At 41.7% G+C, this 17152-nt stretch overlaps 1 protein-coding gene across 3 annotated transcripts in view; it reads right to left on the bottom strand.

Moving 5' to 3' along the window:
- Positions 1-16660, bottom strand: part of RPP30 (ribonuclease P/MRP subunit p30) — a 17891-nt gene extending 1231 nt beyond the window's left edge. The window contains exons 1-10 of one of the 3 annotated variants that reach the window (XM_031554448.1): positions 16533-16660; positions 15748-15803; positions 15383-15439; positions 14573-14647; positions 13927-13998; positions 8634-8723; positions 6516-6632; positions 2894-2923; positions 1864-1899; positions 1223-1309 (exon numbers count right to left, since the gene is read on the bottom strand). In XM_031554448.1, the coding sequence (XP_031410308.1) occupies positions 1223-1309; positions 1864-1899; positions 2894-2923; positions 6516-6632; positions 8634-8723; positions 13927-13998; positions 14573-14647; positions 15383-15439; positions 15748-15803; positions 16533-16614 (702 nt within the window). In that variant the 5' untranslated portion in view covers positions 16615-16660. Of the gene's footprint in view, positions 1-1222; positions 1310-1863; positions 1900-2451; positions 2490-2893; positions 2924-6515; positions 6633-8633; positions 8724-13926; positions 13999-14572; positions 14648-15382; positions 15440-15747; positions 15804-16532 lie in introns of all 3 variants that reach the window. The other 2 variants (XM_010714538.3, XM_019617653.2) reach the window with 2 other exon arrangements.
- Between the last annotated feature and the right edge of the window lie 492 nt (positions 16661-17152).

Genomic DNA, 17152 nt, shown 5'->3' with positions numbered 1-17152 from the left:
TAACTTCACAGATAAGAAAAATGAAGGTCTTGAGAAATTCCACATAAACTGGAGAGAAATTCTTCCAACATACTGTCACTGAGTAGATGAATAGTGTAGCAGGTTGGATGACCCTGTTCATAGAAATGCACTCTTGAAGAGATCAAAGCTACTCACTGTGAATTATAGCACATTAAAACTACAATTCTACTGAAAAAAACAGATACTAACCAAATTCTACCATGAGTTTGCAACTTAGAGCAACAGAAGGTGTTAAGAAGACTAGAACCTACCTATCCAAGAAATTCTAGAAGCAGCAAAAATTAACAGCTAGATACAACTAATTGGTGACAAAAATTAAATTGCTATTAGAATACACAGCAAAAATCTAGGAACACCAAGAACCAGCAAATAAGCACGTGAAAGGGAGGTTAGAGAAGGTGAATGGAAGGGTCACAGAGCAAAGTGAGGGTTTACATTGATTGCTAGAACACAAACTGCTATCAGGACACGTAATAAAACCTTCTAATTTCTGCAGGGGGCAAAAAGCTAAATTTCTACTTTCTTTACTATTAAAATGGACAATATAGAAGAAGAAAGCTACTGCAAACTTCCTCTGCTGAGTATAAGGAAGCAAGTTTTGTTTCACCAAAACTTGAAGTCATGGTACACCATATGAAACATCTCCTCCTAAGCATCAGGCACATGGGACTTCAGATTTTGCATCAAGTTTGAAATGGTCCACAGCAAAAAGTGAGCTAGTCAGAAGAAGACCATATAATGAAGTATCAGAGAAACACAGCAATGACTGCTTCTGTGGTCATGTTGCAAGTGGGCAAATGCAAGAAAATCTGGATGAATGTATTTTGAAGTCAGTGACATAGTTTCTGCTGCTGTCACAGATAAGAACATTCAACTCTTTCTGAAACAAATGGTATTTTCAAAATGCAGGAGAACAGGCAGATCTGCATTATAGCTAAATAATTTGTGTCTTTTTAATGTGGTTAAGTACTCCAGTACAGACAGCAATACCAATTCAGCCAGTGATTTGCTAGTACAGCAATCATCTCTTGCTGCAGAAGTTCCTTTTCATGCACTGAACAAGGAGGAAAAATCCCAAGCTGGCTTGCTCTCTATGGTCTCAGACTTTTTGGAAAACATGCACTGTTTTCCATGCACAATAAACATTTGTTATCCTAACAAATGCAAGAATTGTTTAAGTTTGCACATGCTTTTCACTTACCTCCATGAAGTATGGTGGCTCTGCAGTTGGTGGACACAGCTGCCTTGGCTTCGCCTTCTGACAAGCCAAACAGCAAACCTCTGTCACCTTTGTTCAGGATCAAAATGCATAGGAAGGAAAAAAGAACAAGGAAGACTGTATGACAGATTTGCTTACTCTACAAATAACTGGGAATTAGCAGCGCTGTAACTCGGAGTGACATTTTGCATAAGGTTACCCAGAGGCAGAGACCTGAGGCATCCAATTCTCCCAGCTGCAGATCCCCAGGAGCCCTCCTGGAAGGCTCCTGTCAATACTGCTTTTTTCCAGACAAGCAGCTGTCATTTGAAAACAAAGGTCTGTCAACATAGGAATCTTTTTATTTAGAATGTAGAATCAAATAAAAAGCTACCCCCTTGAAAAATTCAGCTTTGTGGGAAAGGGCACTGTCTGATACAAAAGCATTATGTTGAAAAATCCCCAGCCATCTTGAATAGGGATGAGACCAAATTAGGTATGTTAATTTGAGTTAAGCCTCACTGCTCTTTTTAAGAGGGAAGGAGATGTTACACATAAAATCCTTCCAGTCCGTACACCCTCCCACACAGTTCTCACGACTCAGAGCGCACGCGTCCCCTTTGAGAGGCAGTCTGGACACACACCTGGAGGCGAGGAGGAGGAAAAACACATCTGAATTCCTGAAAAAAAGGGAGAAATGATGCTCTCTATCAAGAACACAGTCCTTTATTGATTGTACATACGGAACCAAGGACTGAAAAATTAAGAACCAAAGTAACTAATACTAAGATGGGAGCCTTATTTTTCCTAAATAAAAACATGATTTTATGGCTTCTTCTTTCAAAGATTGAGTGCCTTTGAGATCAGAATTAATTTCTGGTTTGGTCCACAGTGCTCACCAACTTCAAAGTTTTCTTATTCAAAGATCTATGATTATGGGTTTTTTACTCCTTTTCCCATTTACACTCAATACAAATATCAACACATCATAACACAGAATTCACCTGTAACCGTACTCAGACATCATATTTACAGCAACAGATCATGTCACTCCATGACCAAGAATCTGTGTTGCTCCTTCCACACCCACGCTGCACTCTGATTCACTGAATTAGTCACCAACAAGCATCACTGGGTAAAGTTCAAGGAGAGCAATAGATGGAAAAATCTCAAAACCAATTAAGTTTCGTATGTTACTATTAACTGCCATTTCTGACTTGGAAAAAGGATACAGATTAGCCACATCATAAGGACCCCGTAATTCTAGAGGCTAGAACAAAACAAAGAAAGTTGGAGGCTAGCAGAATGTGAGCACATAGGATAGAGCTATTTGCAGAAGCAGCCATTCAGGAAGACAAAATTAAATGCTACATAATAGCAAGCTGCTGAAGATGTACTACAACAATCAGGAAAACACCACTATTTTGCAAAACAGAGTCACTCTCTGCGAAGAAAATCATCACAGAAAATACCATAGCAACAAAAGCAAAGCAAAACAAACAGGTTAAAAAAAACCCACACAATTTTTCAGTAAAACAATTGATTAAAAACATACAAGGTGGAAATCTTAGAACTTTAGTTATAAATTAACATGTAAAAATTGTAATTTTAAGTATTTTGAGCTGAAAATAAATGCTCAAATTGTTTTCACTTGAATAAAAACCCAGGACTTACTCTTTCAGCTGCACTAGATATAACGATGTTCTGCAAAACACAAGAGAATAAAAGAACAAACATTCATCTGTCAGACAGCATCAAGAAATGGAAAACTTACAAGCAGCAACGACTTCACGAGAATTAGCTAAGTTCAGGGTGACAACACAATTAACTGTGAGCATCCAGTGCACTCAGATGAACAGAACTCCAGCCAGGTATAGACATTAGTTTTAGGAAACAAATAAGCCTAAGCTATCTCCCCAATATCTACAGAGAGAGAGCCACAGGGACAAGTTCTTTGTAGCGATAAACCTGAGCACAGAGAGATCTGAGCTGAATGAGCACTGCACCTTTTAGAGGGCTATGGCTAAGAAGTGTAAATCTTAGTGATGCTATTAAACAGTGTATCTTTTACAGGGAACTTTAAAGGGACTTGAAGGGAAAAGAAGAAATGCAGAGTTGTGCACACTGTGTTAAGTACAACTGCCTTTTTTAACAGTAGCTGAAAGGGACAGGGAGCCATGTGAGAGCAGTCAGGCACAAGGTGGATGCTGAGCATTATACTAAGGAAGGCATGGATGAACTTGTAAGAGAATCCCAAGATCCTCCAGATGCAGCTTACAAACCACAGCTGTAGGCAGTCTGGCTCTCCCAAATTTTCAACCTACTCTTTGCGTTGCAGCAAAACCCAACTCTATCACGTTAGCCTTAATCAAATTCATGCTGATGGAGGAAACCAGTCTGCAGTCAAGTAAAGGCAGCCAATTCACACCATACATCGAGTTTCCTCAAACCTGCATCCCATGAAAAGCACCAGGCATAAAGACACCCTCCTCCCTTCACTCCCAAATGTTTTCTACATAACAGGTACATGACTGCTCAGGGGCTGGCAGATAGCATAGTTCAGCTGCCAGTGCTCTTCTAATGTTAAAACCTCTAAGGATGCTCACTCAAGGAAAGACTGTTTAGTGCAGGTGGAAACTGCAGCAGAAAAAAGATTCCATGCACTTAAAATATATATATATATATATATATATTAAATATATTAAATATATATATATTAAATATATATAATATAATATATATTATTTTTGAGAGAGAGATATATATATCAAATACAAGCTTTGGGGATTCCTGCTCGAGTGGGCAACAATGAAATTGGTACTGAGGCAGCAAAAGACTTTCCCTCTCTGACGTCAGCACCACCAACACACCACACCACCTCCAGTTACATGGTAGGGCTTATGATCCCTTTCCAAAGTACTGCTCTGCTTGTCCTATCGTCCCCCCAGCAAAAGAGCAGGGCAGATGTTGGAAGAAAATGCTCTGTGCACAGCTAGAACTCGAACCATGAAAGAGCTATTTGTATGGAAATGATTGCACTGTGCACACTGTGTCCAAGGTTTCCTCATGTGTCGAGAAGGAAAAAAAGGGGCTGAGAACTCTGCACAAGCATAAGGAAAGCCAGAAGCAGAAGCAATTCATACATCAAAGCGACTTAACAGCACAGAGCCTAGGACGTTTCCTTCTGTGTAGTTCACCTTTAAAGTGACTGTACTACAGACCTCAAGGGTGCTTTTGAGTTTCATTGGTGCTGACTGTGAGAGTTCACTGTGAAAATATAAGTCTGCTGCTCCGAGCTGTAAAAACCAATTCCTGTCTTCTCGACTCAGAAAATCTCCCAGAGCAGCTATGCCATCTTGAACCCATCCCTGCAGGACTGCGGTTCACTGCTGTGTACTGGAAACATGCCCTGGCCGATTCAAAGCTAACCGACTTCCAGTTAGAGGATAGGTAAGAAGGGAGGAGGCAAGCAGATGAGAAAAGTACAGCTAGCAAACAGAGGAGAAGCAGGCAAAGGCAAATCCAAGGCAAGGGCTAAGGGAAAAACTCAAAGGCAAACCATTATCTCCTCAGGTAAAAGAGAAAGCAGCTGTTCAGCACACTGTTCTGGGTGCAGTAACACTGCTACCAAAACACAGAATGTGAAGGACTGTGGCTATATACACCTTCTGTCAAGGCAAGCAGGTCCCTCCCACATTCCCTGCACATTTTAAAATATTCTAGGGACTCTGCTGAAGGTCAGTTCCTTGGCCAGTAAGTTTCCAGAAGTTTCTCTGTGCTCTATAACAGGAAAAACAAAAGGATCCAAAAGCTGCTACAAACTCAGCAGCTGTAAAAAAGTGTACAAAGAGCTGTACAAAAAGTGTACAAAAGGTGACTGATGTGCAAAGTGCCAATGAAAGCAGCCCATAGAACAACCTCACCACATCTTAGTAAAACGAGCCTTTACATAACTGACAGAGAAACCGCCAGCAAGCACTAATAGCCTTCTCTGCTGGCCCACAAGGTAATAAGCCCAGAAACAAAAAATATAGGCAAGAAACAATGACAAACTAGTAATCCATTTCTAGCTCTTCCAATGGCTTACAATAAATCATGGTGTCCAGTGTCAGACAGTTTACCTCCCACACACAAATGGTGTATTAAATAGACATGTGCAGAAAGAAAAGGCTCTTGTACACAGACCAAACGTCCCACTCGCTCTGTGATGCTAACTCAGTTGCTGATTTATATTGCAGAAGTTGAGTGAGAAACGTATCTTCAGCTGCACATAGGAAAGAGGAGAGTTGGCAAGGAGCAGTCCTACATGTTTCTGCATGCATGCACCTTTTGTTTAAGTCAGTATTTTGTGCGATTAACCTCCAGAGCTAGGCTTCTCAGGAAAGATCATGTTTAGTGCTCATTTTTTCTGTACTCATCTGTTTAGAGACTCCTGTCCTATAAGACAGGTCACCACGCCTAGAGGAAACTGCAATAATGATGATTCTGCTTTTAATTGGCCTCCCAAGCTCTATATCCTACTTCAGACTGCATCTGCAGGGTAATACCAGTTTAGGTTTCTCTAGACTAACTAGGTACAGCAAAAGCCCTTCATAATAAGAATGATGGTAGCTACAATCTCTTAATTCTGATACGTACTACTATACGCTTCCCTTTTAAAAGCATGCAGTCTGAGAGGACCCACATAGCAGGGAGCTTAGCCTGGTGGCCTGAGAGGAGGTGAGGTATGAAAGCAATGGAGTACTGGCATCTCAGCTGCAAGGATTACTTCTTCCCTTGGTTTCAGTAGCAGGCAAGAATGCAGTTGATCTGATTTCAGCAAAACTTGGCTTAGAGCCAGCAAGCTGTTGGATCTGTTCTCTACACTGGGAATTTCCTAACAGTTAAACAAACAGGATTTCTACCTTATTTTTTTTCCCCATGTTCAAGGTATGTTTTCAAAAAAGTGCTTTTGGTGAATCAGAACTTTGAAGTGGGGGATTTTAAAGAGATGCGTGGATTTCAGTTCTAATGCAAACTTTTTCCCTTTTGTTCTGGGTATTACATACCAAAATAACAGATAGATTATTCTGAAAAGAAGAACCAAGCAGTTTGACAACTTAAGAGGATAGCATGCAGAGGTACATGGCTGGAAGTACCTGGAGCTGGAATAATCGTGTTCTTGTATTAGTAGGCAAAGATTCAGTCATAGCTTCAGAAACCCTATCATCAACACTCATTTAAAATGGCTCAGTCTCTACAACTCCAGAAGAATTTGAATCAACTTAATTAGCTTGCTTTCACTTTGAGAGCTTACCTTTCCTTTGCAGATCTGCATCAGGCTGATCGCATTTGAAATTGTGTATCTTCTCATTGTGGAGTCTTTGATGGCAGGCGTGTAAAGAAGTTCAAAGTAAATGCCTCGATCTATTGCCTTCACATGAAAGAAAGTGAACAAAAATCAAAAGGAGAGAAGCAAAACAATCTAACAACCACTGACTATTATTGACGCAATTTATTCACAATTTAACTGTGTTATGAAAAAAATGAAGGAGAAACTGTTCCAGCAAGAATACAGCACCATATGAAATGCAGGGGGAAAAAATTTCCCTGCACACCAGTTGTGTGTCTTGGGAGGATAGAAAGAGGAGGTTTAATGAGCAAAGAAATAACACCTACTTAGTAGTTGTAATTGGCTTTCCACTGTCTCAGAGAGGATGAAGCAAGTAACTACTGCTGATCATAAACAGCTGATCCCTGAAACTTCCAGGACCCTCCTCCTCCTGTTCCACTGCTGGCAATAAGCAACAGCACTCTTTCCACAGCAAACACATCTTGCAGATGAGGAATTCATCCCTGCATGAATGTAGCAGTGAGGTCCTGTCTCCTCTCTCTCATAGTACTGTGCTGCTATTTGTGATCATTTTAAAGAACAGTCACAGCAAAGTTTCCAAATAGCAGAACTTAGTGTATATTCAGTTGCTTTAACATTTTTTGTTGTTAAAGTACATCACCAAAGCCCTTGTATTCTTGTTTTCTCAAACATACAGAGAAAGGTTGAACAAATTCCTGTAGGAAGTAAAGACAATTCCAAGCTAGGAGCTCCTCATTCCTTGGTCTATAATACATTTGCACAAAAATGCTACTTCGTGCTTCCACTCATATTATAAAACACTACAGTGCTAATACAGTAAGAGAGTCCAGTAATTGAATACAGATGGAATTAAACCAGCCGTAACAGCTGCATGGAAGCTGAGTAGAAGCTATGTACATTTTAAATGTTTTACACAGAGCTAGTCCAACATCTGCAAACACGATTGTATTTATCAAAACCAAAACGGGTAACGGCAATACACCAATTTCATGGTAAGGATACTTTTAACCTCATCCCTGCTTCTCCAGCTGCCAGCCAGTCTGCCTGGCATCAAAACAACCAAACCTCACTGCCTGAGGATGCACAGAATCAGTCTGAGAGACTGCCTTGAAGCCTGGAGCATGGAAGATGAGAAATAGCTTGTGAGGAAATTATCTCCTCACCTGGGTCAGCTCCTAGAGTTTCAGGCAGCAAGGGTACTTTCAAACAACATTTCATACAGTATTTTTATTCCAAATGGAATACTGAATTTTAAGTCTGTGGTAAATTCCAAATCGCCACTTTTGTTCTGTTTTAGGATTGATTCTGTTTTATTCTAGGTCAAAGTTTCTCTAAAAGACAGAAGCAAGATTTCTAGCCAGTTCCAGCTTTAAATCCTAAAGCACTAAGGACTACACCAGCCAAAAATGTCCAAGCAGAACAAACCTTGACATAAACTTAAAGGAAAATACTGGTTCAAGTATCCACTTGTTCAGATTAAATTTTCTACCAAATCACCTACAGTAGGCAGAATTATATTAATAAAATACTTGATACATACAGAGAGTTAGCTTGAGTCCCACAGCAGATATTGAGCAATCCCACATATTATTTACTTCCCAAGACATTCCTTTGACTAAGTAGGGATTCAGTACATCACCCTCCGAATATCCAACACAACAACCTTCTCCCAAATTAATACTGTCATTCACATTCTCCCATCTTTCAAATTACAAGACTATTTATCTGACACAGCTGTATCCCTTCCAGTTTGGGAGGCAGCTTTGTCAGCAACCACACTACATCTCACTGGCTAGCACAGCAGTAGTCATAAAGTTCTGTTTCCACTCCTTGGAAACACCCTGTCTTCAGAAGCAGAAGATAGAAAGGGAAAAGAACGAATACACATCACTGCGTATTAAATGACGCAAGTGGAGGCCTTGAAGTGAAGGACATCTAAAACAATACATTATGCAAGAAAATGAAAAGAACCACTTGAATGGGAATGGTGAAAAGGAAACTGTCAGTCTGAATTGAATTCCCTACATTTAATAGAAAAAGACAATATAGATGTCAATTTACCATATTTACAGGAGGCCTTCGGAAGTAAAACGGAAGCTTCTCTGTTACATTTATACAGACGAGATCCACATCAAGAGTTGTGCAAGCAATCTAGAGCAAAGAAACAGGAACAGACTATTAGGTGTGCCATTTCATAATGCAAGAAATGTCTCTCCAGAGGCAGTTCAATTTTGAAATGAAGTACAACGCCTTGTAGATGTGGCAATAAAACAGCAGTGCTCAAAACGCATAGCCAGAGCACATGAGGCTAAAAATGGCCTCCCTTTTCTCACTTAAAGAACAACTTTTCCAATGAAATAATGACCAACTCAAAGGCAAAACTTACTCTTTATTCTTATCTGACACGGACATACAGAAGCAGTGCTGTTTTTTGGTAAAAGAACTCACAGCTAATAAAGGACCCATCATTCTCTAATCTCAACATTCTCCCAGTGTCGCAGCTGTTTAAGTACTTTTACCAGCAACAACCAAGAAAAGACTGAAACAGAAGAAGAATTTTAGAAGTGATGAGTTATGCCACATGCTCAGTACTGGGTCCATGCCATGGTGCCTCACTTTCCTGTCTGGATAAGAAAGACAACTTTCTGAAAACCAAGCCTCTGGAGAAGTCTCAAGATGGCACCTGAGCTCATGGTTTAAATATTTGGCTTTGAGCTCACACCACAAATAATATCCTGTATTAATAGAGAAGGAATGAGCAAAGGGTGGAGAATCTCCACACTGACACATACAGAAAATTAAATGGACATAAAAGCTAGCTCTTGATTTACATATAATCTCATGCACACAGGACTTGTAGGAATTATATATGTCTACCCTGTAAAGACGATTACACGGGACCAGATAAACGCCTGTAAGCAATGTTGTAACAAAGAAGATAAAGCATGTTGAACATGCTCAAAAGGAATTTCCAAAAGGAATCCTCCAGTGTGGAGGAATTCTCCACGCTCAGAAACTTGCCATCCACTGCTCCAATTACACCTGGGCCAGTGCCAACCCTTCCTCTCACCTCGCACCAGCATGAAAGCAGTGCAGCTGCAGTCCCATGGCAAGACTGAAGGACTGTGACACTCCACTCTAGCACAGAGCTCTGCAAACTCATGGTCTGTTCACATGAAATCTGCACAGACATGAGAGCGGAGGCCCAGCTTTAGGAATGTTTCTTACCTTACCTGTTGATAGAACTTCCTTCAAACTGAACTTTATCTTCACGCCTTAACTTCAGTAATTCTCTTAAGCAGTAAACAGGTTGAATATACTACAAATACAAATCTGAAATGCAAGTTTAGCCCCATAATAGCCAGTTTTAATCTTATCCTTATGTGAAGCACAAACTACCACCTAAACAGAGGTGATTTACAGGAACTTGCTCAAAGCAAATAGCTCTGAATCATATCCTCGAAAACATGCCAGTGAGACCATAGAAAATTCAGGAAGAGAGAAATCCAAGAAAAATGGAGAGCAAGAACACACACTAGAAGCAGGCAAGCTACCCTCTGTGATGAGAAAACAAGCCCTCCTAATCAGTTCCAGAAACAGTGGAAAACACTTTTCCATTTTGAAAATTATGTGCAATAGAAAAGGAAGTGATCCAAATGCCAGGATATCTACAGGATTCCAGGGACAAAAAGAACTCAGAAAACACCACTGAGAAAAAAAATAGTAAGAATTAAGAATTACAATTTCACATAAGGAAGAATTTCTGAACTACACAGAAAGTTGCAGAGGAAATTTCTCTAAACATCCCAAATTCAGCCCAGGTTTGGCTCCTGGACAAGTCACACATGCAGACAGGTTAAGGTTACCCAGCCTCCCAAAAAGGATCTGAACAAAAACTTCATCCTGAAAATGCCATACAGCAGTTGGACAGCCCAGCACCTGCCCGGTCTCACCATAGGCAAGAGCCCCATCTGCTGGGAAACCACAGCCAACCAGAGATAAACTCACCTGCGCTTGGATGGCTGAAGACAGACAGGTTTGCTTTGGCAAACATTTTACAAATAAACTCTGAAATTTGGCTTTGCAGTATATCCTCAGACTTACATAAGCAAGATTTTGTAGATACTGGTGAATCACTGATTTCCTACAAACAATAGACAGAACTAATATTCTAAGAATTTGTTTCATTCATATTTTCTTCCTAAAAGCAACAGGCCAGACCTCAATAACAGCACAGAGCAGGCATCCCAGCTGCAGCCAAAAACAATTCTCCTTGGGAACCTTAAATAAAGAGCATGTCCTACAATTATCTCAGCAAACACAACTTACTTCCTTGTAACCTCAAGGATACAAATTATTTGTAGAATTCGAGCACATTTTTCAGCACATATCACTGCCCGTCTCAGTAATAGGAAAGCTTCTTTTGCTTGTGAGAAGAAGGAACTGACTATTTTTATGCTGTGCTAAAACTAAAGCCCATCTACAATGGTCACATATGTCTTCTATAAGCACATGAAAAATCCTGTCCTATGGAGAACAAACTAAGTGCCAAATTGTTGGTGAGAAAGACGATGCTACTGAGGCAATACAGTTACCAACAGCCAATTTTAAAATACAATTTGTGGTGCAAGACTCAGCCTAGGAGGCTTCATCCTTAAGACTGAAAGATTCAAGTCATTAGGAGTCATACATGCATACTGAGACTCCACGTGCTTCACGTTCCCTGTTGATACCTCTACAAACCTCTCCATACATACTTAGAAAACTTTAATCTTTAAACAAAAGACAAACATACAAATCTGCTCTGTACATGAACATGTGAGGAAGATGTCCTTCACCTCATGCTGTTTGAAAGAAACACATCTGGCTTCCTCCCCAGGTCAAGAGTTTTGTGCATGACAGAAATTAAGATGGTCTCATTACAATCCTGCTTTCTTCCTATTATGCTGTCTGTACCTGTGAGAGTGTCAGCTTGAAGCTGCACTGGGCCTGCTCAGAGCACAGCCATCCTCACAGAGCAGCAAAGCTCAGAGCAGCAAAACAGATCTGCCTGCAAAATAACTTGGTAAAATCTGCGTTACTTTCCAATCAAAGGTGTGTTCTTCCAACCAAACAGCCAGGGAGCTAAGCAAGAAACTGCACAAGCAGAGCAGAAAGGGACCTGCAAAAATGTGGGGCTGAGGGCAGGCATTATGTCAGCTTCAAAGTTGTTGCAGCTGAATGTCCAGCTGCACCAGCAGAACTTAGGGATGTCTGAAAACAAAAGACAACCATCTTTACATGACAAGCTCCTGCCCTTCCTCCAAAGTCTTACAGCTACTGCTGCCTACCTTCAAGTGGCTTCAGGTACTTGTTTGAACACATGATAAATTGAGTGAGCTCACTTGAGAAATGAGATCAATGAAAATCTTCTCCCTGTCCTTCTCTGCCAAGTCATTAAGTATGAACAACCATAGAATTGAATTGGGTTGACCTTAAAGGTTACCTAGTCTAACTCCTCTGCAATGAACAGGGACACCTACAGCTCAATTACTTTGCCCAGAGCCCCATCTAGCCTGACCTTCTTCGAATTTCTCCTCTTGAGTCTTCTCTTCTCCAAACTGAACAGCCCCAGCTCCCTCAGCCTGTTCCATTTCTTGGACCATTTTTGTAGCCCTCCCCTGGATGCATTCCAACAGGTCCACACCTTTCCTGTACTACGGACTCCACATGTGGACACAGTAGTCCAGGTGAAGTCTCACCAGTGCAGAGCAGAGGGGCAGGATCACCTTCCTAACCCTACTGGCCACTCTTCTTTTTGATGCAGCTCAGGATACAGTTGACTTTCTGGGCTGTAGAGGCACACTACTGATGGATTGCCATCCATCAGTTCCCTCAGGTCATTTTTGGCACAGCTGTGTTCCATCCTTAAATCCCCCAGCTTGTACTGACAGTGCAAGTTGCCACGACCCAGGTGTGAGACCATGCACTTGGATTTGCTAAACCTCATGAGGTTCACCTGGGCCCAATGCTCAGTCTGTCTAGGTCTTTCTAGATGGTATCTAGGCATTAATGAAGTCCAGACAGATAACAGCAGTGGCTCTTCCCTCATTCACTGACGCACTTATATCACCATAAAAAACAAGGTTGATCAGGCTAGATCTGGTGAAGGCATGCTGGTTATCCCATATTCCTCTCCTTCTCTTGTACGTGCCTTACCATAGCTTCCAGAAGGATCTGCTGCACGACCTTCTCAGCACAGAGGTGAGGCTGAGAGGTCAGTAGCTCCCTGGGTCATTCTTTCTACCCTTCTTAAAAATAGGTGTGACGCTGCCTTTTTCCAGTCACCTGGGAACTTCACCTGACTGCCACAACTTTTCAAATATCTTTGAGAGTGGCTTGGCGACTACGCCAGCCAATTACCTCAGGACTCCTGGATGCATCTGGAATAAATCACAATAATTTTATGCTGTTAACAGAGCCCAAAATAAAATGATGGAGAGAAGTGAAAAGTCTTTTAGAAGTCTTTTGACTCTTGCACATCCTCAGGAGTCCAGAGTCTTGCAAGAGAAAAAAAAAAAAATCAGAAAAATATAGTTTTAATGTTTCAAAAATAGGCATTCAGCAGAACCAGAAAGTAGCTTTAGCCTAACTGAAAAACAAACTCAGCTTTGAGACAACCTCTCTCTGAAAGTAAATTCTGGCATTCCTCCAAAGATATTCCCATTTGCAGTCCCAGTGCCTTTTTCAAATTGCACATCTTATTGCTGCCTGCCAAGGGCAATACAGACAGATCACCTCTACCAACTGGAATGGACTGCCCAGGGAGGTGGTGGTGTCACCGACCCTGGGGGTGTTCAAGGAAAGACTGGATGTTGTGTTGAGGGACATGGTTTAGTGAGAGCTATTGGCAATAGGTGAACGGTTGGACTGGATGATCTTTTAGGTCTTTTCCAACCTTGGTGATTCTATGATTCTATGATTCTAACTCTTCCAATTCACCCTTAATGATATAACTTAGGAGCTTGCGATAGGTCAGATGTGTCACTGTCTTGATTAATTTTTTTTCCCCTTTTGCAAGGAAAGTATTTTGACAAGAAATTGAGCTGAGCATTTGAAAGCAAGTCAATCAGATCACTCACAGATGTTTAGGACCAACTACTCACATCAAGGCCCTTAACCCTCCTAGGATTTCTCCCAGTCTTTCAGAGAACAGGTTCTCTGTTCACTAACCAGAGAACCTACGTTGTTTAGTTAGCTCCATGACATGACTATATAAAATGGAAAACCAAATCAAAACAAAGAATGCATTCATGCTACTCCAAGACACAGATTGTTAGTGCCAGTTCTATAACAACCTACAGATAGTACTTACATGGAACAATTTCTCCGTCTTTGGAAATACAGCTATGATGTCATACAATCTTATATTTGTAGATGTAGATCTCTACAAAAGGAGGAAATGATTACTACCTTGACTTCTGGCAGGTGACAAATGTATACACAATGAAAAATAATAATGAGAAAATTACCTTAGCATTTTCAAGCACTAAAACAAAGCCAATAATCTAATTAAATAGTAGGTCTCTACTGTGAGCAATTCTCTGAAGTCATTTTGAGGCCTGTCCCATCCACTTACACATACCTTTTGTCTCAAGCACAGCCCCACAAACAGATACAGGGCTCACTCCCAGTATTCTAGTGTACATATAGAAGTCCAGAATTCAAATAAAAGAGTAAAGGAAAAGAACTGCTACCCCATACTAACAAGTAATCAGCACAATCACATCCAGTTTCATGAACCCACATCCCCTCATGATGCTTCAGATTCTAAAGATCTGATCTGAGAAATTAGTACTGAGTATCCTATGAAATCCATTAAATCCTTCCCTACACAATTCCCAAAGTGACATTCTTTCATTGAGAAAAGGAAAAAAAGAGAAGAGAAGAGAAGAGAAGAGAAGAGAAGAGAAGAGAAGAGAAGAGAAGAGAAGAAAAACAAATACATTGAAGGTACTTACCAAGAGATTACAGTGAGAAGGATCAGAAACAACAAGTGTCAGCCGGGTTAAGACTTTAAGTCTTTTAGACGTCCCCTATGATGGAAAAATAATACAAGATTTAAAAAGCTCCAAAGCAAAACTTCATGGCAACTTTCACCCTTTCTACTATAAAAAGAAAGTTGTGCCTTGCACCAATTCTTGCCTGTAAGTCTGTAGTTATGCTTCCTTAATATAAAAAAAACCACATATTCTTTATATTGATCTGTTCGGTATTGTATCTGCCCTTCAGAAAGAAAGGCTCACTGTGTTTCTCTGAGGAATGGATCAATTGAAAGGAGAAAAATTGAAAGGAGGAAGAAAAAAAAAAAAAGAACATCATATGGAAAATACGAGCGTGCTTTATTAATACTTTATTAATCTGGTTTTCCAAGGAGGCCACGATGCAAGCAAAAGCATTTCCTTAATTAACATACATCAGAGTTGGTTCACTACATCCAAATCTTGTTCATCAAATCCAGGAAGTAATTTCCAAACCTCAGGCTCAAGTTCAGAGAATTACACTGCAATTATTCAACTACAAGACTATTCAGAATTCATGAACAGCAATTGTAAAGAATAATTTTTGAAATAAAGAACAGAGCCTCCTCCAGAGGCTCCATGGTAGAACAGAGCATTAACATTCTTCCAGTGTTGGGAGTTTTAAGAAGCAAGCAGTGGACAAATTTCTCATTTTTTTAACAGGCAATGAAAAAAATATCACATGTAAACAAAGACAGGAAAAAATGCAGCTCAGTAAAACAACTCATAGCTAGAACACAATAAACATACCTGCACGATAGGTAAAGATGGAAACAGCTCTGATGGAGATACCGGCTTGGCTATTTCCTTAAAAGAAAACAAAACAAAGTTACCCAAAATATAATGGGATGTTTAGAATTTACACAGAAGTTGTGTTCCAACTCCAAAAATAAGTTTGCCATGCTAACAAAAGTATTTCCTAGGGACAATTAACAGACCATAGTAAAAATGAACTCCAGGGCAGTAATACAGACTTATAAAATTGGAGTTCCGTTATAAATAAAAATACAAATACACTTCATTTAAGTGAGTATATAAAAACAAAGGAGGGAGGAGCAGCACACAGATTTACGAGAGCAAACGCATCACCAACAAAGAAGCTGAGCTGAAATTACCTGTTTCTTTTCTTTAAAATCGACGATGTGATTAAGAGCAACTGCAGAATATCCCACTAAAGAAGTGAACACATTGTGAGCCTGCTTTGTTCAGCAAGTAATGGAAACAGAGACAAGCAGAAAACTGTTACATGCTCATTATTTAAATATCTCAAACTTAATAATGACGTGCACATTTACCTTTCACAGTGAATTCTTCTGAATATGAACTCACCAAAGATGTGTCTCAAGAGTACAAACTTCTTTTAACACAACCCAGCCTTGACAACGCGTCCCCTCACTCACTGACAGTGACGGGGGCAGGGACTGCACGGCCAGTGCTAGGGCACACTCAGACGCACAGCTACCCAATGGGAGCAGCTGGCAGGCTGAGGTGTGGTCGGGAGCCTGGCGGGCAGTGGGGTAAGCCAAAGGCTGCCAGGTCCTGGCTCTGCATCGATACTAAGGCTGCGCCTTGCAGCAGCAGGAGATTGGAAGGCGCTTTACTAGGGAAGCCATGAAACCTGTGCTGAAGATCAGCAACCCTGGAACAAGTTCTCTGCAGAGACTGGAGAGTAACCGGAGATGTTAAAAGCGCTGTTCAGGCACGGCACAGACCCCGTGCCCTACGAGAGGCAGAGCAGAACCGGCGCACGGAGCTTCCGCCCCGTCCAGCCCCGCTTCTCCAGCCTTCACGCCGCTGCCGCAGCCCTCAACCAGCGCCGTCCCCCAGCACAGCCCGCCCCGCCACCTCGGCCTCAACAACACATCCACCCGCTCCCAGCCCGGCTCCCGCCCCGACTCACGGTGCGCTGCAGTCTCCAGCAGGCTCTGCACGGCCTTCCTGTCCGCGCCTTGCGGCACGTTCAGATCAGCGAAGCCGGCCATGCTGCGCAGCGCGGGGCGGAACGAGAACTGTGGGCGCGACCGGCACCGCCCCCGGCGGCCCGGAGCAACCTGGGGCTTGTAGTCCTGCTGAGGGGAGCAGGATGGGCCCCGGCCCGGCAGGCGGGGCTCTGGGTGAAGGAGGGTGTGAGCTTTCCGGAGCTCCTGAACATGTCCGTGAAGGCTGCGCTGCGAGCGGAGCAGGCGGGCGCTCGGGGTGTGCGTACTGCCCAGCAGGGGGAGCCGCGCTTCTGCTCGTCTACCGGCCGATCGCCTCCTACTGAGCGCTGCTCCTGGGGAGGAGCCGTTCCTAGTTAAGGCCGTAATTTTCCTGCGTTAACTTATAAATGTGAAATAAAATCCTAGGCTGATGCGTCCCTAGATTCCCGAGAGATATTCCCTAAAATGCAGAAGCGCTGAACAGTTCCAGTAGACCGCAACTCCCATACGCTTTGACTCTGTAGCACTGTTGCAAAACTCACTTATCTCATTTTATTGCTGGTAATCAGTATGGAATATGTGAAATACGGGTGGTAATGAC

Source organism: Meleagris gallopavo, chromosome 8 (genome assembly GCF_000146605.3).
Source record: "Meleagris gallopavo isolate NT-WF06-2002-E0010 breed Aviagen turkey brand Nicholas breeding stock chromosome 8, Turkey_5.1, whole genome shotgun sequence".
NCBI lineage: Eukaryota > Metazoa > Chordata > Aves > Galliformes > Phasianidae > Meleagris > Meleagris gallopavo.
Note: the sequence above shows the minus strand (reverse complement) of the source record. Positions and strands in the feature narration are given on the sequence as shown.